Below are 22,917 nucleotides of genomic sequence, written 5' to 3'. Positions count from 1 at the left end.
TACGTCAATTTAAACAAAAATACTGGAACATAACAAATACTCCTTTAATTCATACATGTATACAAAACGCGTCTCAATCATTCGGAGTACCACAATGAACAGACATAGGCAGTGAAATTCATATTTATAAGAGACGGATGGTCCATGGATGTGGAGCATGCATTGGCGGAGCCGACTGATTATTGAAACCCGGTCAAATTGTATATTCTTCTTTCTAAACTAGAGTTTGTTCATTAAAATTTGCTAATTCAATAATCATGTATACTCTAATTGCAGAGGAGTCCAACCGAGTAGCCCAAGCAACCGCCCTGCGGTGACCGAGCGATGGCTCCGCCCATGAAAACGTGCAATGTGTGTGATAAAAACAAGTAAGAAACAAAATGTTAAAACGAGCTATTCTGTCTAGGATACAGAAAGGAGGATGTGGCCTTGTATTTTTTATAGAAGCCAAACTTGGAGATAACCTTTCTACCTCATAGTGTGTAGTACTCCCTTCGTCTCATATTTTTTGTCTCAAATTTTCCAAAAATGAATGTATCTATTTTTAAAACCTATGTGTTTAGATACATGTTATTTCGACAAGAATTATGAGACGGAGGGAGTACTTACTAAAGTTTTCTTCGAAAATAGACCACCCTAAAGTTTCTATCGTTTCTTTAAAAACAGCACACGCACGTACACTCACTCTTATGAACGCACACTCGCACGTACTTTTAGAGGACTAAACTTCAAACATTTGAGATGAGGTTTTCTGGCCCAGCCCATCTTAATACACAACTGATCTTTCGAACCAAGCCCCATTCAATAACAGCCCATATTTCGGGCCCTAAGAACGATAAAAGCCCAATTGGGGAAACTAGGTTGAGATCGAGGCCAGCAAGAGCCCACCCGACTTGCATACATATTCCAGGCAAGTAGGGTTTTGGCTTCGGGAACGCCTTCTCTCATCTCCCACCGCCGCCTATCTTGCTGCCGTCGTCTCCATCTCCTCTCTGCATCAACCATGGCGGAGCAGGTCAGCCATCTCCCTTCTCCCACTGCGCAGGCTCTCTTCTTCTTTTGTTTGCCAAATCGGAGACGACGCAGCTGGAGCTCTCGGGGTTTCAGTCAATTCCTATAATTTTCACTCGTTTGTCTGATCAAAGATTTAGATCTAGCACAACCACGTAGGTGCTTATCGGTGTTAATAGAGCAGTATTAAATCCATGCATCGGTATCGCTAGTAACTATTATTTCAGCTGGATTTGAACTTGATCAATCCGAAATAGTGACATGTATTCGTTTGATCATTGGATCCTTATAATTGCTAATTTTGGTAAGTGGGTTTATTTATTTCTGTGATAGATGCTGTGAGGCTCTGCTAAGTTACGAAAAAATATGGGTTGTTAAGCCACAAAGTCTGTCACTCTTAGGATTGAACCAAACATACACTGAAAATTCTTTTGTTATTTGCAGACTGAGAAGTCTTTTCTGAAGCAGCCAAAGGTGTTCCTCTGGTAAGAGAAATTGGTGTTTTGGTATTACAAGTTGATGGTGTGTTACCGTGTGTCCTCAATTGCCTATCATGACTTGCATTGCAATTACAGCCCGAAGAAGATCACCAAGGGGAATAATAAGCCTGGCAAGCAGGGCAACAGGTTCTGGAAAAGTGTTGGCCTTGGTTTCAAGACTCCCAAGGAAGCCATTGAGGGTAATGTTCTGTAGTCCATTTCTCCAAGCAGTGCTATTGTTTGGGTGGTCTGCCTGTTCCATTTTATAATACCTAATGTTATTGCTCCATATTGGTTGTGTTTCGGTAATTTCTTCGTGTATTCCATATGCTGTACGCCTGTACGGCTAGATATATGCCTTTCATTTCTGTAGATCATAAAAAACTAGTAGTCCGCAACTATGTCAAATTCAATGTTGTTTTGTCTGTTTCGCTTCTGAGGATTATCTATGGCTAGCATCTAATTTTACTTGCCGTGAAATATGGTGTTTCAGCTGTCAATCTTTTGCACCGTTCGATTATTTTTGAGAATGCTCTAAGGTATTGTTTTTGTCATTTAACATATTTAGGTTTCTAATATAGAACGGTCTGAATGTTTTTATGGCGATGACGGCAAAATGTAATACTTGTTTCTAAACATTTGCCGTTACTGATGTCTTGGCTAGAGAGTTCATATCCAATTATTTCTTGGCTGTTTGATACTCTTATCTCTTTGTGTCGACGATTTTTTTGAGCCTGAATAGCTTTCAAATGTTGAGCACTAAATTTCATGTGTGCTACCTGGCCTAATCTAAAACTGTAGTGCATTTCTTTTCTCTTAGTGATCTTTGGCGCATTTGATCTATGAAGTTCTCTCTGTTCTAATGATGTCCCTGAATCTTTGTGTATCTGATGTTATATGAGTACAATATTTTTATTCTTTGAATTCATATGTTCACTGCGTGGATTACTTTCGCATTCAGTATTTGTCGTTTTTTAAGGTATTCAGCATTTGTGATTGTTTAGGCTTGCTTCACATTTTTTTCAGATTTTGCAAGAACACATTAGAACAACTCAAATAGCAGAACTTGTTTGAATTGTAGTATTTATTAATCTTTTTTGTTGTTGTTTTTGCATTGTGGTTTAATCAATATTGTTTGTCCCATCCATTGCACTGCCTGGAAACTTTTGTTGTACTTTGAATTTTAACTGTCCTTAATTTGGCTTGTGTTACAGGAACCTACATTGATAAGAAATGCCCATTCACTGGCACCGTGTCAATTAGAGGTCGCATCATTGCTGGAACATGCCATAGTGCTAAAATGAACAGGACCATCATTGTTCGCAGAAACTACCTCCACTTTGTCAAGAAATATCAGAGGTAAGTCAAATGTTCTTCCCTGGTTTCAAATTGCCTGGGGTTATTAGTTTATTACAGATCATAACCATTATATTGGTATTCGTGAATAGGTATGAGAAGAGGCATTCCAACATCCCTGCCCACATTTCCCCTTGCTTCCGTGTGAGGGAAGGAGATCACGTGATCATTGGTCAGTGCAGGTAAAAATATCTACCTTGCTCATGCTCACATTAGCTAGCTAACTAGATGGCTGAAAACTTGTAATATGGTTAAATGTGACATAACATTACCTTGTTAAAATCCCACCGATAGAGTGAAGATTGAACCAGGGAACTTATGCTGTTGTGTTTATGATATCGGGTTGACACGGCTCATACTGAACAACATCGATTATGCCATGCAGACCACTGTCCAAAACCGTGCGGTTCAATGTGCTGAAGGTTATCCCGGCAGGCTCAAAGAGTGGTGCAGTGAAGAAGGCATTTACCGGTGCCTGATCAAAGCATTACAGAATCTTACTAAGTTTGATCAGGAAATTTTTGATGCCACATCTATATTGTTCCATCTGTACTAGGGTTTTTGACTCGAGAGTTCTCCAAACTTCAAGCTAATAGTGTTAAATTCAGTGCTTTGTTGTTTCGGTGAAGAATATTTATGCAGTTACCTGGCTACCCGTCAATATATATCATATCATTTACATACTCTGTGGTTCGGAAAATCTTGGATAGCATTTCAGCCTCTGAGAGATGACTCGTCTGAAGTGAGTTTGTACTGTAATAAGTGTGCAAGCATTCCTGGAAACGGCGCATTTGGTTATCTAAACCAAACGCACCCTAAACGAAGCCTCCGTGACATGCATCTCAGTTCATTCTAACACACCCTAAACGAAATCTCTGATGATCCAGTTGCACCACCTAGCACGGAACTTGTGTTGCGAGCCTGACACAACAACGCGGCGTGGCAGATTGCAGCCGGCGAGTGAGCCCTGCGTCGAGAAGACGTGCTCATGCGAGCCATGGGGTACGGGTCTACGGGACCACGTACTTTCTCCGTTCCAAAATAACTTACGTGTATTTGTATAAACTAAACTCGTTATACAATTTGACGTCACTTATTTTGAGACGGAGACCAGTTATTTTGGAACGAAGGGAGTAACTAAATAAACTAAAGTCGCAAAGAGTGTAAGCAGTGACATGCATGTACACTAGCTCGTAGAGGAGGCAGCCTGAATATCCCTTTCGAGATGTTTACCCACGTACAACCGGTATACGGCCGGAATGGTTTCTTGTTTTCTCTTTATGCTTGGTTGGGTAGAGTTTAAACCTTGGGGGGCAAGGAACCAGCCAGGGGAAGGTTGAGCAAAATGTCTACCACATTCCGGAGTGCTCTAGAGCTAGAGGTATGTGTGGAAAGGGAGCCCAGTGTGAAAGTAGTCCCTGGGTCTTGGGAGTAATTCTGTGTGGCTTAGAACTTCAGGTTAATATAGATCCAACCACAATACTTGTAGGAGAAGTTGAGAACGTTTTCCAATTTGTGTGCAATTGACGTGTATTTGTCAGGATCGGTGGCGAGACATAGCAGTTCATTAGCAAAAAAAACTGCACGGGATGCCTCTCAAAAGATGTGAAAAAAGAAAAGGCATGGATGAGCCAGCTTAGCGTGAGTTTTGTGAACTGTACGTAGCAATGAACCCCCACGTAATGGTCGATCGATATTTGGTCAATGGACGCTAAAATTTGTTTTACCATTGATGAAAACCAAAAGGCCAAAACGACGATGGATCGCATGTCCCGCGAAAGCGGTAACCTTCACGTTCACGAGCAAGCCAGAAGTCGACTACACGTATAGAGCTTGTAGAGCCCAGCCCCGAGCAAGCAAACAAACTTACAAACACGGTCGACAAGCGTTCCAGAGCCCTCCACGTCCTTTCGACCACCTTATCCTCCCCCGGCCTTCCTTCTTCCCCCCCTCTTCCTTCCCTACGAACAAGCTAAGCTAACAACCCCCTGAACCCCCCCCCCCCCCCCCCCCTTCCCACGGCAGCTTCTATAAATCCACCCATCTGAAGCAAAGCTCACTACTACAGCTGCATCCATCAAGCAACCAAGATCATTCACAAAGCTAGCTAGCTAGCGTTCGAGTCAGACACAAATTACAAATGGCAGCTGCGACGGCGAAGAAGAGCGGGAGCGAGATGGGGGTGGTTCTTGGTCTGGACGTGCCGCGGTACATGGGCCGCTGGTACGAGATCGCGTCGTTCCCAAACTTCTTCCAGCCCCGGGACGGGCGGGACACGCGCGCCACGTACGAGCTCATGGAGGACGGCGCCACGGTGCACGTGCTCAACGAGACCTGGAGCAAAGGGAAGCGCGACTACATCGAGGGCACCGCCTACAAGGCCGACCCGTCCAGCGAGGAGGCCAAGCTCAAGGTCAAGTTCTACGTGCCCCCCATCCTCCCCATCATCCCCGTCGTCGGCGACTACTGGGTCCTCTACGTCGACCCCGACTACCAGTACGCCCTCGTCGGCGAGCCCCGCCGCAAAAACCTCTGGGTACGTAATATAGAGCACTTTCAGTTAACACATACTCTCTCCGTTCCTAAATACTCGTAGCGGCGACAAGTTTGTACTAAAACAGTTAGAAGTATTTAGTAACGGGAGGAGTACTCCGTATATGTTTACAGTTGCGAGTGTATGCTTAATTGTTCTTGTTTGTGTGCAAGCAGATTCTGTGCAGGAAGACGCAGATCGAGGAGGAGGTGTACGAGCAGCTGCTGGAGAAGGCCAAGGAGGAAGGCTACGACGTGGCCAAGCTGCACAAGACGCCGCAGAGCGACCCGCCGCCGGAGAGCGACGCCGCGCCCGCCGACACCAAAGGGTCCTGGTGGTTCAAGTCGCTCTTTGGTAAATGATTCAGTAAACTGGTGCTGGAAGAGATATCATGTGTGCTTTTATCGTAGTATACATAATATTAGTTGATCAATCTGTACCGTAGCGAATAAATGGGACTCTCGATCGGAAAACAATCTTTGCTGTATGTATATAGAATATTTGTGTGCCTTCCTCCTGTTATGGTGTAGCTATACTGTCAATCTGTGTTTGGAGAAAATGAAGCTAGTGAACTAATACAGTTATACTGCAGCCATCACCTCAAAAAACTTATACACGTACAGTCTTCGTTGCATTATTCTGTTATTTGAATAGTATTTTAGATTTGTCCTAAGTAAAAAAAAAATTAACAAAAGTTTGTAGAAAACGAATGAGTAAAATACGTTGGAGGTCCTAATTCTTTTTAAAGGTGTTATAAGTTAATCCCGAAACTTCGAAAAGCACGTTTGGATCATAATACTTTTTTAAGTTGTTCATCATAGGTCTTAAATGTGCGTCTCCTAGTCTGATCGGGTGATTTGTGGTTGTTTGGCCAGAGCCATGTAGGCTGGGCCCACATGTCGGTTAACAAGCTGGATTGCCAAAAGTAATTGCATGGTTTCGTCATTTTATATCAAGTAAATTTGACATGATTTTGGCTCATTGTATGGATTTCACTTATATTTCTCGTGCAATGTAAATGTAGATAGAAGCACGACACATAGTGTAAAAGTAGAAAGAAATATGCTTATGTATCCGGTGCAAAGACGCGGAATGTACAAATAGAAAGAAACACGCTTGTATTTTGGTTCAAAGACGCGGAATGTAAAAGTAGATAGAAACACATTTATGTATATGGTGCAAGGACGCGGAATGTAAAAGTAGAAAGAAATACGCTTATATTTTCGTTGCAAGGACGCGGAATGTAAAAGTAGAAAGAAATACTCTTATATTTCCATTGCAAGGACGTGGAATGTAAAATTAGAAAAAAGCACAACACGGAATGTAAAAGTAGAAAGAAATACACTTATGTATTTGTTGCAAAAACGCGGAATGCAAAAGTAGAAAGAAAGAAACACGGTTATGTTTCTGGTGCAAAGATGCGGAATGTAAAAGTAGAAAGAAATACAACACGAAATGTAAAAGTACGAAAGAAACACAACTCATTTAAAAGTAGAAAGAAACACGCTTATGTATATGGTGCAAGGACGCGGAATGTAAAAATATAAAGAAATGCGCTTATATTTCCGTTGCAAAGACACATAATGTAAAATTAGAAAGAAGAACAACACGGAATGTAAAAGTAGAAATAAATACGCTTACGTATTTGTTGCAAAAACGCGTAATGTAAAAATAGAAACAAGCAAACACGCTTATGTTTCTGGTGCAAAGATGCAAAATGTAAAAGTAGAAAGAAATACAACACGAAATGTAAAAGCAGAAAGTAATACAGCGTGGAATGTAAAAATAGAAAGAAATTGTTATAATTCAAAGAAAACTAGAAATATACATGGTGGAAAATTTCTTACAACAACTGATGAAGGGTGCAAAAATGGAAAGAAATGCGCCAAATTCTCTTTTCCTCTATTATTTATTAGATTTTCTATATTTTATTATATTGTTTGTTTTAATCTTTACTAATATTTCCTTCGGGTGATTTGTGGTTGTTTGGCCAGAGCCACGTAGGCCTGGGCCCACATGACGGGTAACAAGCTGGATTGCCAAAAGTAGCAGCATGGTTTCGTCCATTTGATATCAAGTAAATTTGACATGACTTTGGCTCATTGCATGGATTCCGCTTATATTTCTGGTGTAATGACGCGGAATGTAAATGTAGATAGAAGCACAACACATAGTGTAAAAGTAGAAAGAAATATGCTTATGTATCTGGTGCAAAGACGCGGAATGTACAAATAGAAAGAAACACACTTGTATTTTTGGTTCAAAGACATGGAAGGTAAAAGTAGAAAGAAACACATTTATGTATATGGTGCAAGGACGCGGATTGTAAAAGTAGAAAGAAATACACTTATATTTCTGTTGCAAGGACGTGGAATGTAAAAGTAGAAAGAAATACGCTTATATTTACGTTGCAAGGACGCGGAATGTAAAATTGGAAAGAAGCACAACGCGGAATGTAAAAGTAGAAAGAAATACGCTTATGTATTTGTTACAAAAACGCGGGATGTAAAAATAGAAAGAAATGAACACGCTTATGTTTCTGGTGCAAAGATGCGGAATGTAAAAGTAGAAAGAAATAAAACACGAAATGTAAAGTAGTACGAAAAACACAACGTGGAATGTAAAAGTCGAAAGAAACACCCTTATGTATATGGTGCAAGGACGCGGAATGTAAAAGTAAAAAGAAATGCGCTTATATTTCCGTTGCAAAGACACATAATGTAAAATTAGAAAGAAGCACAACGCGGAATGTAAAAGTAGAAAGAAATACACATATGTATTTGTTGCAAAAACGCGTAATGTAAAAATAGAAACAAGCAAACACGTTTATGTTTCTGGTGCAAAGATGCGGAATGTAAAAGTAGAAAGAAATACAACACGAAATGTAAAAGCAGAAAGTAATACAACGCGGAATGTAAAAATAGAAAGAAATAGTTAGAATGCAAAGAAAACTAGAAATATACATGGTGGAAAATTTCTTATTGTAACCGATGAAGGGTGCAAAAATGGAAAGAAATGCGACAAATTCTCTTTTACTCTATTATTTATTAGATTTTCTATATTTTATTATATTATTTGTTTTAATCTTTACTAATATTTCTACCAGCATCGGGCAGAAGCAGATTTTCTTCGTGTTAACAGTTTTTTTTTATTTTTTTATATTATTTGTTTTAATCTTTACTAATATTTATCCTTTATTCTAGTACATCGGCTAGATGAGATCTAGATCTAGGCCGGATGCAGATTTGTGCCCTTGCGAATCTACTCAGCTACTATGGTTTCGGCTTCGTGTAACTTGAACAACATATGAGCACATAATGTCTCATCCTCCTTTGTAGTGGTTGCTGCTGACAATAAACATCATGACTATTGGATCTCCTAAAATTGAGTTTAGCAGCGGCGACAATTTTCCCTTAGGTGGGTGACCGAAGGTTTATCGAACTAGCTGGAGATTAAGAAACCGGAAATGACACTAAAAGCACTCATGTGATCTAATGGTACCGAAGTAGTTGTCAATTACGATGGTCTTGCTAGCTGCCAAGATGAGTGAAACAACAAGATGATTTGTAATTTCCTATTCGAAGTGGTCAATGAAAAAGTACGAATAGGGCAATGGTGTTAGAAAATAAGCTCCAACACAGGAAAGCGGACGATTTCTTGTGTAGAGTAATGGATCAATGTTCTTGGTTTCAATTGATTTGTCTTTCACAGAAATGATGTCATGCATAACACACGAGTAATGATCTATTCAGATATTTTAACGTCATTGTTAATAAAAATATATGACTGTTTACATTTATATAGGCATCACATCCATACATCCAAGAGCATGCACACCAATACTCTCACCAAGCATGCACATTCAAAAGTAAAGTACAATGTACAAATGATTGTTTTACGTAAAATGGCGTGAAGTGGAAAATCGATCCACCACCATGGGGCATAGAATGTAGCTATCCCCTTTTATCTTTTTTGTCACTAGGGTCCACCCCGCAAGTCAAAATGCTCCGACTGCACACATTATTTTTCCATCCTCTAAGATTGATCAGAACTAACATAAAAAACAAAGTAAACAATATGCAGCTATAAACATATCATAACCAAACATAACAAATAGAATACCCTAGCAAACACCCTACATGTAGGTTCCTCTCCTAGTAGGATTCTCGTCGACCTTAGTCCTAGGGATAACTTTCCTTCGTTTGAGGGACTTCGGTACTCATGGGTACGTTTTGTATCCCATCACTCATCGCGGTCCTTGAGTCGGTGCTCCGGGTATAAGCCCTTGGTGTACGTATATGGATACAACTATCATATACAACTCATACTGTGAGGGCTCGTATACAGATACAATGAACTTATACAAGCTCCTAGCCTTTCTTTTCATTGGTTTTTGGACTTTAGCGATGTAAATCCCCCTTAGATCGATTTATGATCCCACCGTATTTGGTCCTTATACCCATAATTTCTAGAACTCCACCAACCTGCTTCCTCCATCATGATAGTGAACTCAAAGCGGTGCCAAACCCTAAAGCTCACATCTCCAACTCACTTCGGCGAGAGTTAATTTTGATGATTGGTTGAGAACTTTTCAGCGACAACATCCACCTTGCTTATAGTCTATTATAGAAATCTACCGTGGAGAGTTACACCCACCATTCACCATCTTTCATGACGGATCAGACATCCTCGCCAACAAGCCTCTGTGGTGTTTCTAGAAGGTTTGTCATTACCATCGGTGCCACCGCATGATAAATGCGTGATGCTGTCATATGCCGCAACATAATAGAATATACATTTTATTTATCACGTGCTGCGTATGAGGTGCTGAAGCACATTGCTTTTTATATAAAACTAGACGCAACCGTTGGATTGCGGCGACCGAAAGACCCCCCCTCCCCCGCCTGTATTTATAAACCCTTCTTCTCGAACCGTCGTCTCCTACCTCTCGCCGCACTCTTCCTCGCCATTTTTATTTTTCGGTCTTTCGCCCGTCGCATCTTTTCTCCTTTGACGACTCCAAGACCACTGGTCTTCTTTTGTTTCTGGAACCTCGTCGAGTCGGCGCGGCGGCGCCGCCCACCATGGTTGCCTATGTACCTCTTTGAAAAAAAAGTTCCCAATTCGCTCTTTTCTTATTGTTCATGGTTCTTTTTGACATGATTGTTCGTGGTTTGCATACAGGATGGCCAAAACCCTAGGCAAAATTGCCAATTCGGGCAGAGCGAGCATCGTGGCAATCATCGGGCGGTCCGCTCCACGGAATCGACCGTCCAGATGGTACCAAGGGCAATCCTGGCCCTGCCCGGCGGCGGCTCCTGGAACGGACGGACGGGGCTGCGGGGACGGACGCAAGGGCGCCCAAAACCAAAACTCCATTGCGCCCGACGCGTCCGTGGGCGACGCAAAATTGGCAGGCCGCGCCGAACTGGCCCAAACCCCCTCCATAAATCGCCCGCCGATTCCACCCCTGCCGCAACAACGCAAGCCCGAGCAAAGCCACGGAGAACCGCACCGCAATCGCGTCTCGTCGTGGAAAGGGAGCGGGGCGTTGGGAGTTCTAGACAAATCTCTCTCGTCACCACCACCGTTCACCGCCACCCTCCCTGTCGCCTCCTTAAGCCTCTCTCCTTCGCGTGGGAGGGACACCGAGCCCTTCTCCGCCCACCGCGTCGCCAGGGGAAACCCTAGCGGCTGTAGATCTCTGCGCCGGCGCTCCGATCTGGGCGGCCAGCGCCCCGATTCGGCTTTTCCCGTGGCCTGAAATGGCGGCGGAGGGGGCGAACAACGAGCTCGAGGAGCAACTCAGGGATGTCGGGGCCCGCTTGCAGGCGGCGCCCGACGACGCCGACGGCCTGCTCAAGCTCCTCGCCGTGAGCCTTCTCTCCCAACTTCCTGTGTTTACTTTTGTTCTTATGCTTTCTCAGTTGTTTGTGGGATTTCTATCTCTGGTTGTATCCCCTTTGGATGATTGTTTGTTTTGGATTGCTTTAGGTTTATTTCGTCGCTTATTCTCTTGATTTTGCCCAATTCTTCGTTCTAGCAGAAAAACGGAGTATTTTAACTGTTTTTAGGGTAGTTTCCATGGTGGATTATTGATGTACAGAGCCACCGAGGTGTTAGCTTCCTTGATATGCATACCTCTGCTGTCTAGTATTCATGTAGATGTTTCTTCAGTCTAATCATGGCAGCGGTTATTCTAGCTTAAAGTCGCTCGTTTGATTTCATCAAAATCGATCTCGTTTTCATGCAGGAGGTCGAGGATTATTTGACGCGAGTGGAACAATCACCTCCAGGAAGCACATCTGATGCTGTCCGCCCAGCAATGGCTGCCCTGGTTAGGGAAGACCTGCTGAGTCACTCTAACGCTGATGTCAAACTTGGTGTAGCATCCTGTATATCTGAGATTACAAGGATCACTGCACCTGAGGCCCCATATGATGATAATGTTATGAAGGTACTGTATCTTTCCTGATTACAAGATTGTTTCGTTCTGTATTTTGTATTCTGACATGTGCTGTTTACTTTGTTTCAGGATGTGTTTTCCATAATTGTGGGGGCATTTCAGAATTTAGATGATATTGAGAGCCCGTCCTTTGCAAGGATTTTTTCAATCCTTGACACTGTGGCAAAGGTCCGGTCATGTGTGGTGATGTTAGATCTTGAGCTGGATGATCTGATACGGGATATGTTTAACCACTTCTTCAAAACTGTGTCGTAAGAAACCTCTTACTGTTATTTATCTTAGTTTCATCTATTTATCTTAGTTTAGGTACCTCTCTGGATATGTTTTATGTTTTGCCAAGCTTTATCCTCTAGGAGTTTTTAAGAAAGATATTAGATCATTTAGATGTATCCATTGTAGTCTTTGCATGAATTCTGATGAATAAAACATTTTTATCATCTCATATGTCTAATCAAATGATCCATAAACTGTTGGCGAGATATTATAATTTTAGATGCATCTACTGTATTCTTTGTATTGATTCTGATGAAAATAACTTTCTTTACCATCTCATATTTCAGATCAAACCATCCTGAATATGTCATATCATCTATGGTGACAACAATGAGACTGGTAATAGATGAGAGTGAAGAAGTACAGACTGCTCTTGTGTCATGTCTTCTCCAAAATGTCAGAAATGAAGAGAGGGTATATGCTTTCAACTTTCTTGATGTTGATCCTTGTGGATTTACATTCCAAAGAAGAGAGATTTCAATGATCTAATGGTTTTGTTTTCTCTTTCCAGGAAAAATCTCCAGCTTCTTTTGAACTTGCAGAGAAGGTGATAAGTTCATGTGATGCTGAGAAACTGAAACCAATATTGCTGGAGTTACTTCAAGTTGAAGGCACTTCCCTGGATGATTACAGCAAAGTTGTCACGCTGGTTTGTGAAGATGCTGAAGTTGTCAAGGAAGACAACAACGTTGATCCTTCTGGGAAGGACACGGTCAGTTCAATTACTTACATGTGACAACCAGTATTAGGAGATTTTTGCACTTCATTAAATTTAGATTGTCTATGATTATTTTACGTGCTATGTGGAAATTTCTGTATTGTACGATATGCCTACAATTCATGATTTTCCCCAGTTCTCTTGAATAGAACGGAATGGGTCACTTAGAAGATGAAACTGTGATTGCTTTTATGGTCTTAGCCTGTAGGACTACCTGGTCAGAGTAATAACTTAACGAATAGTTCAGGTCATCAGCTGATCTATGAAAAAGAATAATATGTTATCTGCGTGGTGTTTGACTGCATGGATGCGTCTGTCCTTACTTTTGGTTTCTGATGTTCAGGTGGATGATGGCAAACTTTCTGAAAGGACTATTTCTGACGAGTTACCTCAGGTATGTTGCTCTGCATTTTGCATATTCATGGAAATGGATCTCTTATAGAAATGGTTGATGGTACAACATCACATTTCTGTTTCCAGGAATCTTCGAAAGTGGAGCAAGATGGTACTCCAACTACTGCTATTAGCAGTGGTGCAACTCCAGTTGATAATAATGAAGCTAGTGAAGCACCACCTTCACCAAAAGATAAGCCTTGCAATACTGAAGACGCAGAAGATGTTGGTCAGTTGAAATCTGGTAACAGTGAAGGCGCAGAATCTCTTGATGCAAAGCCCAAGAAATCATCTGAAGTTGATTCAGACAAAGGCCTGAAGCTCAAATCCAGCAAGTCTGAGGCAACTCCACATTCTGATGTTGATATCGACAAAGACACATCTGGAGAGTTGTCTGCAGATAAAAAGGCCGTAAATGGAGTGGCTGATAAGACATCAAAGCTTGCTGATGTAGTTAAGCCAAAACGAGGCCGCCCCCCTGGACCAAAGTCATCAGAGAAGAAGGCTGGTAGAAATAACAAACCTTCGGGTTTAGATTTGAAGAAGGCTGAGGCTACTAATTCAGCTGGAAAGTTAACAAAACGGTCAGCTAAGGATGATGTCAAGTCTTCCACAAGAAAGGCTGGTGAAGAAGAATCATCAAAGAAGCAGCAAAACCACAAGGATGAAACCCTCTCTGAGGATGACACTGCCAAGGATCCGACTCTGAAGGTTATTTTCTTATCACTCACTGATTTTGGTACACATATTAAAGGTGTCTGCTTTTCACAGTGATTTTCCTGCAGTATCCAATCTTTCTTATATGTTCTGCTGGATTTCTATTTTTTTAGTACCTCACAATGTATTTTCACGAGTACTTAAATTAATGCTAGTAGTACATATCGTATCAGTTATTCTTGCAATTCAGTGGCTGTGAAGAACCTACCTTTGCTGGAAGTTATAACCCAGAGCTTCAATTGCATGAGCAATCAACAATTCTAAATGTGGTATCATAGTTTGGTTGGTTATTAACACCCTAATAAATTTGATACAGGAAATGGCCACACCAAAGTCTCTGGCCAAGGGGTCAGGTAGAACCAAGGGTCAAGGCAGGGAAAATAGTGGGATGAAGAGGAAGCGTGAGCAAGAGACTGAAGAGGTATTCAATAGCACTTGGTTACATTTGAATACTTGATTATTGCTGTAAATATTTTGGTCTCTGGCTTAATTGTTTCACCTGCTTTTGCTCACATTTTGTTCATTACTTATAAAAGTGTAACACGAGTGAATTGTCATTCTGCAGCTAAAAGTTAAATGTAATGTGCATACTGCAACTCCTGTTTAGTACATCTGCCTGTCCTGTAGAGAGGGCAGATAGCCCCCCTTTTTGTGCTTCATTTGCTATGCAATAGGTCAAAATTTGATACTTCTATTTGTTGAAATAGTTTTCAACAGGTGGCTGTGCACATGCCTGGACCGTTTGCAATATCTTTGGTTGCAATAAAAAGAGTTTAAATAGAGTTTGTCAGTGCAACCTAACAAATCACCATCATGGTCCTAGCCTATTCAATTGATTCAGATTCTCATAATGTCCACAGTTGTTTTAAAAACTTGCAGTTGAGCTTCTAGTTTCTCAAGATCTTCAATGCTGACATCCCCTGTGCTATCATTTTGCATCACCTTACTTTTCTTTTCCCCTGTGTTATCATTTTAGTTTCTTTTCCTTGCTTTTCTGACTGCTCCAGATCTTGCACGTGTTTGTCTAGTTAATCTGACTGTCAATTTCACATGCTCTTAATAGACTCCTCGTTCAAGAAAAAACAAAGGCCTGGATGGTAGCCTAGTTGGTTCAAGGATTAAAGTATGGTGGCCAGATGATGAGATGTAAGTGGGATGGATATTATACATCTGAAATGTAGCACGTTCTTAGCATAGTTAATTCCTGGATTCTCCTATTCTATTATAAAGGATTAGTAATTATTACTAGTACAATGTTTATCTAAGTGAAGTAGATGTAGATATGATATTTCGTGCCATTTATTAGCTCAATTTCAACTACCTGATTATTTTTTATAGCAGTTATATAAATCTACATTGAAGTTGTTTCAAATTTCTGTCAAAATGGTACATCAAAACTTATATTCTCATTTAAATTTAGAAACTCTGGTTTTCTTTTTAAATTTCAACCATTTTGCCTCATTGTTGATGTGGATCCACTCTGTTAAGTCTGGTTACCTTATTGTTTTTGTTGTTAGTGCTCTATTTTAAGACTTATTTTACATTTGCAGGTTTTATAAGGGTATTGTTGACTCATTTGATACTAACTCAAAAAGGCACAAGGTTTGTACACAGTTTTATGTCCTTGCTGTGGCTATTTTGTTTACATGAACTAATTTTGATTGAAAATCTGTTGTTCATTTCTTTTTTATCTTTTCTTGTTGGCTCTTGTATTTTGGAGCCTAGGTAGCGTATGATGATGGAGATGTGGAGGTACTACTGCTTAGGGATGAAAAATGGGACTTCATTGGTGAGGTATGCACATGTTTTTGACTTCCTGATAATATTAGGTGTATGTTTTCTAAACTTCTTTCTGACTAACCGTTCTTCTTGCAGGAAAAAGACAGAACTCCTGACGTGGCAACTGAGACGTAAGTAAAATCATATTTTATCCCACTCCTGTACCCTATGGTGTTGAAATACTGTTTAATTTGCCGATAATTATGCACTGAAGAGTTGGATGTTGATTCTTGCTTCATCAGACTTAGCACCAGGTTACACGATTGTATTGATTTCTCAGTTCACATGCACGTGCATTCATATGTATAACTTCATTAAATCTACACACACAACTGAATATATCTGGGTGCACAGTGCAAGTAGGCCAACCTTGTGCTTCCGATGTGTTTCTTGAGGACACGTTTGTCCATTTTACCTCCCTGGTTTCCATTGTTGTTTCGATCAACACTGGGCATTGGTTTATTATGGTCATTTCGCTTGTTCATATCATTCCGGTTCTAGTTGAGTGATTCTGGTAGCATGCCAATCAGGTCTCAGATCTTTGATTCTGGAATTGTTGTGGATTTGTGGTTTCCACTGAAAAAATACTACTGTCAGCCAAATCTTAAAAAGTTCAAGGAAAGTATGTGTCTCTTGCCAATTCTTGGGAACTGCAAATCCAATTCACCTTATCACTCACCAGTTATCCCAATTTCGAACCCTTTTAATAATTCGGACTTGTTTCAGCAAAGTTAAAACTTAAAAGCGTTGTTCTGAACTGTTGCCGAACATCCCCAAGAGCCAAGAGGCGTTATTTATTTAATTTTTGTTACTGATTGTTTCAACCAGGCGACGTGGCAGAAAAGGGAGAGGAAACTCTGTTCAGTCAGTGAAGGAAGAAAAAACTGAAACACCTAAAAGGTAAGTAATTGACACATAGAAGCCATATGGATGTTTGCTTACAACTCTTCTGAGACTACTGTTTTCTGCACGATGGCAGTGATGGAGGGAGTCTTCCGAAGAAAAGGGGCCGCCCGAAAGGATGGCGCCCAAACAATGGTGGCATGCCATCTACTACTCCAAGTAAATCAAAGGGGAAAATTGCTAGCAAGGATGCCAAAGCGACACCCAAAACTGGCAGTGATCTTAAGAGGGAAGGTGAAAAGGGATCCAAGGACAAAGCCACTCAATCAGCTGACAAGACAAAGGTTGATGTTCCTAAAGACAGCAGCAAGGGCAAGGATGAAAGCAAATCCGGTGATGGATCTGTGAAAGGTAGGCCAGGTCGGAAACCAAAAGCTGCTGTTACTCCTGCAGCTGAAGATGAGTCTGTCAAAGAGAAGCTGAAGGACAAAGAAGCTGAGGCATCTGAAATGCAGGAGGCATCCGGCAAGGGCAAGGATTCAAAGGATGAAAACAAATCAGGTGATGGATCTGTCAAAGGTAGGCCAGGCCGGAAACCGAAAGTTGCTGCTACTCCTACAGCTGATAGTGGATCTGTCAAAGAGAAGCGGAAGGAGAAAGAAGCTGAGGCATCTGAATTGGAGCAGGAGGCATCTGGCAAGGCATCAGCTGGAAATAAGCGCAGAAGGAAGGCTTAAACTTGGTCGCCCGTGAACTTGTCTTGTAAATGGGTTCCCTCTCTTTAGTCATCGGTGTTGGCACATTGCACCGTGTATGGATTATGTATTATTGTCGGTTACCCATTAAATTGTCTGCTGATTGGGCATCATCGTGTTGTAGGTAGGGAGCTGTTAGCAAGAAACGTTTGCAGTAGCTGTAATGCTAGGCGTAACTTGTGTTGTTGGATGCATGATGGAACCTATGGATGATGTTGTAGCCAGTTTATTGATGTTCAATTTATATAGGCTATTTGATCTGTGAGTTTTTATCAGACGTGCAGCTTTATATATTCTTTGTAGCTGACGTGCAGGTTTTCGATCCTTTGTAGCACCTGTGCAGGTTCTCTCCTGCCGGTCGCACATTGCAAATGCTGTTTTGGAGGTCATGCTCATCTCGTAGGTACCGTAGTATTTATTCCTTTTTTTTCTTTTTTTTAGCAGTGTATGCCTACTGATGGCAGTGGCTACCTCTTTAAGGGTGGTACTCGTCTGTCAAATGTGCATGCTTTAGTAGTTCGATATTTTGTAGCTGTAGAGTTTTTTTTTTAACGAACGCTGTAGGGGAGTGGAAGCAGTAGTGCTGCTGGTTTCAGAGATGTATCTCGAAAACTGTTTGTTGGTGATGGTGAAGATCAGGCCGTTGGTAAGTTCTCAATATGCAGTTTCACTATAACTTGTTTACATTGGATTCTGCAGCTAATTTGATGTACCCTGGCTGACGTTTTCCTGTCTGGTTGCAGAGACCTCACCCGTGCCCTGTCCAGCAAGTCCAGACAGGTTTGCTGGAACCGTGAACAGATTATAAGCATCATTCAATAAAAAAGTGTAAGCAAGGAATAAATTCCAGAGCCCAGGAATGTTCAGAAGCAAGTGCGCATCTCGGCAGCACGTTCTGCGTTTCCAGCGTCGTGCAGTGAGTACTGTTTCCTCCTTTTACACAGATCAATCAACTACTGTCGACTTGGTCGTCTGTTCTCACGTGACATGAACATCCACAATTGGCAGATAGTGACCAGGTCAACAATTCCACCTTGGTTGGGAAGTTGGAACATATCCAAAGCCGTCAGGAGGAACGCCCCGGACCCTGGTGCTGGTGAAGAGGTCAACTCACCCACTCGAAAGCACCAGGACATAGCCTTTGGAATGTCGCTAGCCATTTGGAAAATTGGAATGGGCTTGCAGTGGTTTCAGTCTCCTGTCTCCCAGTGGTCAAGCTGAATAGAAGAGTCAGCTGGATTAGGACTCCTAATTTAGGAGCGCGTTTGCATTCTCTGTACAGAAGGAGATAGTGGGATTAGGCCGCCCATGCGTGTTTTAGCGTGAGTGGTGGTCATCTTTTATTAATTGGTCATCCGCTGCACTTGGTCGAAACAATAGAATTGTCTCTTAGAAGAAGAAATGTCTTGAAGGTTATCCGGCGCTAGCTGCTAAGACCAAATTCTTGGTATCCTTTTTCACTTGGTATTTGTCTCACTTGGATTGACGGACAGAGAACGCAAAGCAAAGCGCAGTCCCAGGCCACGGTTATAATTGCGCGATATGCCTACACACACCCTTTCAAGTATTTCTATTCTTTAAGTTCAATCCAGCATCCAAAGTGCTTCCGGTAAGTGGTTCATGATCTCCAACCGACCCACACAGAACTTTCTAATCCACTACAGTCTTGGGTGCTCGAGGCAGATATGAGTTCCGATTTCCCCGTTCCCCGTGCGGCACTCACCAAAGACAAAGGCACACCACGCATCCAAAGTATAAACCCACTCCGTAAACCAGTCCTGTCGTGCCGCCCCCCACCGATGCACCAAATCCGTCCGCTGATCCCCAAAACCCAGACGCTTTAACCTCGTCTCGCGTACAAGGAAAAACATCCTTGGCCGTGGGTCGGGTGACGCGTCCCGCGCGATCAGGTCCTCGGTTCCGTCGCCACCTGAAAAACCTGAACCCGACCTTTTCTCCGCCCAGAAAAAACACCCTGCACGTACGGAACAACGCTGCGGCCGTTATATACGCCAAGCTCCCTCGACCCAGCCAACGAAAAGATTTGGTGCCTCGCCTCCTGCTCCTGTCAGCGCCTGCCGCGCACCATGTGCACGCCTGCAGCGGCGGCCGGCCGCGGGCGCGTGCGGCTGAACGTCGGCGGCAAGGTGTTCGAGACGACGGCGGCCACGCTCTCCTCCGCGGGGCGCGACACCATGCTCGGCGCCATGGTCGACGCCTCCTGGAACGCCGGCCCCGCGGCCGCGGCGGAGTACTTCATCGACCGCGACCCGGCCTGCTTCGCGGTGCTGCTGGACCTGCTCCGCACGGGCGCGCTCAGCGTGCCCCCGCACGTCTCCGAGCGCGCGCTCTGCCGCGAGGCGCTCTACTACGGCCTGCTGGACCGCGTCCGCGCCGCGCGCTTGGAGGACGGCGACGGCTTCGACGGCGACCGCCTCCGCCTGGCCGCGTCCGTGCCTGGCCCTGGCCGCGCCCCGGGCCACGACGGCACGGCCGTCCGCGCCGCCCCCGACGGCGGCTGCTGCGTCGCGCACGGCGGCGCCCTGGTGCGCGTCTACAACTGGATGCTCGAGGAGCGCCCGCCCGTGCACCTCGACCACGCGCCCGTCAACGACGCCGCTTATCTCGACGCGTCCACGCTCCTCCTCGCCGCGCGCGAGCGCCCCGGCAGTGGCGGCAGACGAGACGGACACCACGGCAATGGCGGCTTGGCCGTCTTCTCGGCGCTCACAGGCGAAATCCGCCATCGCTTCCGCGTCACGCACGACAAACAACCCAGGCCCTTCACCCCCGGGGCGCTAGCCTTCGACGACCGGCAGAACTCCAAGATCTTCGCGAGCTGCAAGGGTCGGCTCAACGAGTACGGCGTGGGCGCGTGGGACGCCACCACGGGACAGCAGACGGACTTCTTCTACGAGCCGCCCGGCTGCGCGCTGGGCGACGCGGACAAGCTCCAGTGGCTGGAGGGAACCAGCACGCTCATGGCGGCCACCATGTTCCCCCGGACGGACTCCTCCTTCATCAGCGTGCTGGACTTCCGGGCCAAGGACGTCGCGTGGTCGTGGTCCGACGTGGGCACGCCGGCCTCGCTCGAGGACAAGCACGCGGTGCACGCCGTCGCCATGGACGACGGCCGGTCCGTCTGCGTGGTCAACCAGTACGACGACCTGGGGTTCCTTGACCTCCGGAGCAACGCTGGCGGCGTCCGCTGGAGGTCCCGGAGCAAGCTGTTGAGGAAGACGAAGAAGGCGATGCACGCCGAGGAGACGTGCTACCCCAAGCTCGCCGCGCACGGCGGGCAGCTCTTCGCGTCGACGGATGACGCCGTCTCAGTGTTCAGCGGCCCCGATCATGCCCTGACGTCGACGCTTCGGGGCAGCGACGGCGGGGGTGCCATTTGTGACTTCTCCATCGGCGGGGGCCGCCTTTTCGCCCTGCATAACGAGGAGAATGTGTTCGATGTCTGGGAGACGCCGCCCCCGCCGATCATCTGACTTTTCTGGGGATTTGATTAGTGTTAATTTGTGTCAAGAGAGAGGATTGCTGACAGAGGTTTTGACTTGACTTTTGATAGAGAAACACACTGTAACTTTCTCATCATTGTCAAAAGAACAGTGAAGATTGAAGTTTCACTAAACATATAGTACTACAGTACTTCCAAAATGGAATATAGATACGGATGGATTGTTGTCATTATCTACAAACACCTTTGTTGCAAGCTGCTCGTTTTGTTTTGCCAATTCTTTCTTATATTGATCACCAAACGTTGATTATTATTGCTGAGCTTTTGTACATCACTACTCACTCAATTGTAGGTGTTGTTGTGTCAATATCAGAAAAATAAAGTAAAATAAAATGAACGGTTGTGTCAAAATCATTCCGTGATGTTTCTCGGCTACTGTTTGTAAAGATGCGAGCAGCCAAGCACTAGATGTCATCAGCGGTTCAGTACTGATTAAGTGACTAGGAGATCCCGTGGGGTCACAATAATCACATTACGTTATTATGATGGAGCTTCTCTCAACATCTGACATCTCTGCACTGAAATTTTTTACCAGAGGGATAATAAGATTGGATCCGTGTTCGTCTTGGCCCAGTTCAATTCAAGGGTATTCACTTGAATACCCTTGATTTTTTGCAAAACAATGAATATATGTACTATGTATTCTTATATGTATGCATGTAGAAAGTACTCCCTCTGACCTTAAATTCTTGACTCAAATTTGTTCAAATATGGATATATCTATTCATAAAAAGCGTCTAGATGAATGTAATATTTCGACAATAATTTAGGATCGTAGGGAGTATTTTGGGGTAAAACTCAAAGTATTCAAGCATTGAGCACTAAAACACACTAGCCAAAGTATTCAAGCTCATCTTCCCTCGAGTTGGTCCAATGGTCAAAGTAGGATTTTGAATCGTTTAAATGGAACCGTCTACTGGATACTCATAGCCTCGTACGACATCGGTCAGTGCCTACACCTCGTGCCTCCTCGCCTCCTTTTAAATCCCCAAACAAACATGTCTCAAATCGAATAACCTAGCGACTTCTCCTCTGCCTCCTCATATGCTCTGCTCCTCGGCGTCCCTCCTTTTGCGGCGTTGGCCAACTAGGCGGGCTGGTTGATGCTCCAGGTTTTGGCGCTTTCGTCGTGGAACGGCTACACACACGCACTACACTACACACAAGAGGAAAACACCTTACGGCTCACTCGATTAGAGACGCAAAATTTGCATCAATGAATTTTCGAAACAATTTTGACTAGTGATTTTTAGAACAATTTTGAATACCCGGCGTCAAAATTCTGGGCCCACCCCTGTTTACCAATCTCTGTAAATAAATCAAAACAAATGGGGGAAGGAAAAAAAAACATAACAAGAAGAGTTCTTGTTTGGATATCTCTCTTCTGTCCCACTGGTCCACTTAAATTTTGTTTGGCTGTCTCTTCATCTTTGGCACTACTCGCGCTCTTTCCATAAAGAAGATGAATCAGCTTTCAGCTCGACCCACATCAACAAATAATCATGTTTGCATTCCATTTGTGTGCCTTTGATGGATCCTCTAGCTATTAATTAGCACAATCTAGATCTCGAGCCCTGTTACCACCGACGAAGATCAGCAGGATACCCTGCTACAGATGCTAGCTTGCTTCGGTTTTTTTCTTCAGAGTTGGTTAGTACACACACATGCACATCCAATGCAATTCCATGGAATGCTTTAACTTGAAACGTAAGGCAGAGGCCAAGGTGGCGTAGTCAGTGTGCAGAAAACCCCCTCCTTTTGGGTCGTACCTACTGACTGGAAAACTTGTGTCCAGCGAAAGTACGCCGGCACGTACGAAGGCGTGCTAGTTGTTTGCGCATATCAATCTTTTGTTCCATGTGTTGGGTAAGTGGGTAACTGAATGACAGGGGCAAGAGCTACTGATGAAGGAAAAAAAGGGAGGAGATAGAGGCAAGGGAATGCCATGCCAGGACACATGATCGCCTCGTGGTCGAAGGGAACCTTGCAAGTAAGCAGTAACGTGTTTAGCACCCAACGGGCTGTGGATGTGCTGAAGTGGTTCAGACGGTTCGGAATTGCGAAGGACGAG

The 22,917-nt window shown here is 43.7% G+C and overlaps 4 protein-coding genes across 4 annotated transcripts; all 4 read left to right on the top strand.

Annotated features, from left to right (window-relative positions):
• Window positions 1-871: 871 nt before the first annotated feature.
• LOC100824210 (40S ribosomal protein S11) lies at window positions 872-3,532 on the top strand. The gene is made up of 6 exons (XM_003575298.3): window positions 872-1,015; window positions 1,456-1,496; window positions 1,587-1,690; window positions 2,705-2,849; window positions 2,939-3,028; window positions 3,232-3,532. Exons 1-6 carry the CDS (start codon window positions 1,004-1,006, stop codon window positions 3,323-3,325), a joined length of 486 nt encoding a protein of 161 aa, XP_003575346.1. The 5' UTR covers window positions 872-1,003; the 3' UTR covers window positions 3,326-3,532.
• A 1,288-nt stretch (window positions 3,533-4,820) lies between these two features.
• Window positions 4,821-5,977, top strand: LOC100823901 (temperature-induced lipocalin-1). Its single transcript, XM_003575297.3, has 2 exons — window positions 4,821-5,382; window positions 5,556-5,977. Exons 1-2 carry the CDS (start codon window positions 4,987-4,989, stop codon window positions 5,739-5,741), a joined length of 582 nt encoding a protein of 193 aa, XP_003575345.1. The 5' UTR covers window positions 4,821-4,986; the 3' UTR covers window positions 5,742-5,977.
• A 4,862-nt stretch (window positions 5,978-10,839) lies between these two features.
• LOC100823597 (muscle M-line assembly protein unc-89) lies at window positions 10,840-17,595 on the top strand. Its single transcript, XM_003575296.4, has 14 exons — window positions 10,840-11,252; window positions 11,633-11,836; window positions 11,915-12,096; window positions 12,406-12,532; window positions 12,630-12,830; window positions 13,180-13,230; window positions 13,317-13,940; window positions 14,263-14,367; window positions 15,010-15,092; window positions 15,497-15,548; window positions 15,672-15,740; window positions 15,822-15,856; window positions 16,554-16,625; window positions 16,705-17,595. The coding sequence occupies exons 1-14, from the start codon at window positions 11,145-11,147 to the stop codon at window positions 17,303-17,305; spliced, it is 2,514 nt and encodes an 837-aa protein (XP_003575344.1). The 5' UTR covers window positions 10,840-11,144; the 3' UTR covers window positions 17,306-17,595.
• A 1,264-nt stretch (window positions 17,596-18,859) lies between these two features.
• LOC100835125 (BTB/POZ domain-containing protein At2g24240) lies at window positions 18,860-21,027 on the top strand. Its single transcript, XM_003572661.4, has one exon. The coding sequence runs from the start codon at window positions 19,411-19,413 to the stop codon at window positions 20,815-20,817; it is 1,407 nt and encodes a 468-aa protein (XP_003572709.1). The 5' UTR covers window positions 18,860-19,410; the 3' UTR covers window positions 20,818-21,027.
• The last annotated feature ends 1,890 nt before the right edge of the window (window positions 21,028-22,917 follow it).

The sequence above is a fragment of the Brachypodium distachyon genome, chromosome 3 (assembly GCF_000005505.3).
Source record: "Brachypodium distachyon strain Bd21 chromosome 3, Brachypodium_distachyon_v3.0, whole genome shotgun sequence".
Taxonomy (NCBI): Eukaryota; Viridiplantae; Streptophyta; class Magnoliopsida; order Poales; family Poaceae; genus Brachypodium; species Brachypodium distachyon.
This window is presented reverse-complemented; position numbering and strand designations above follow the sequence as displayed.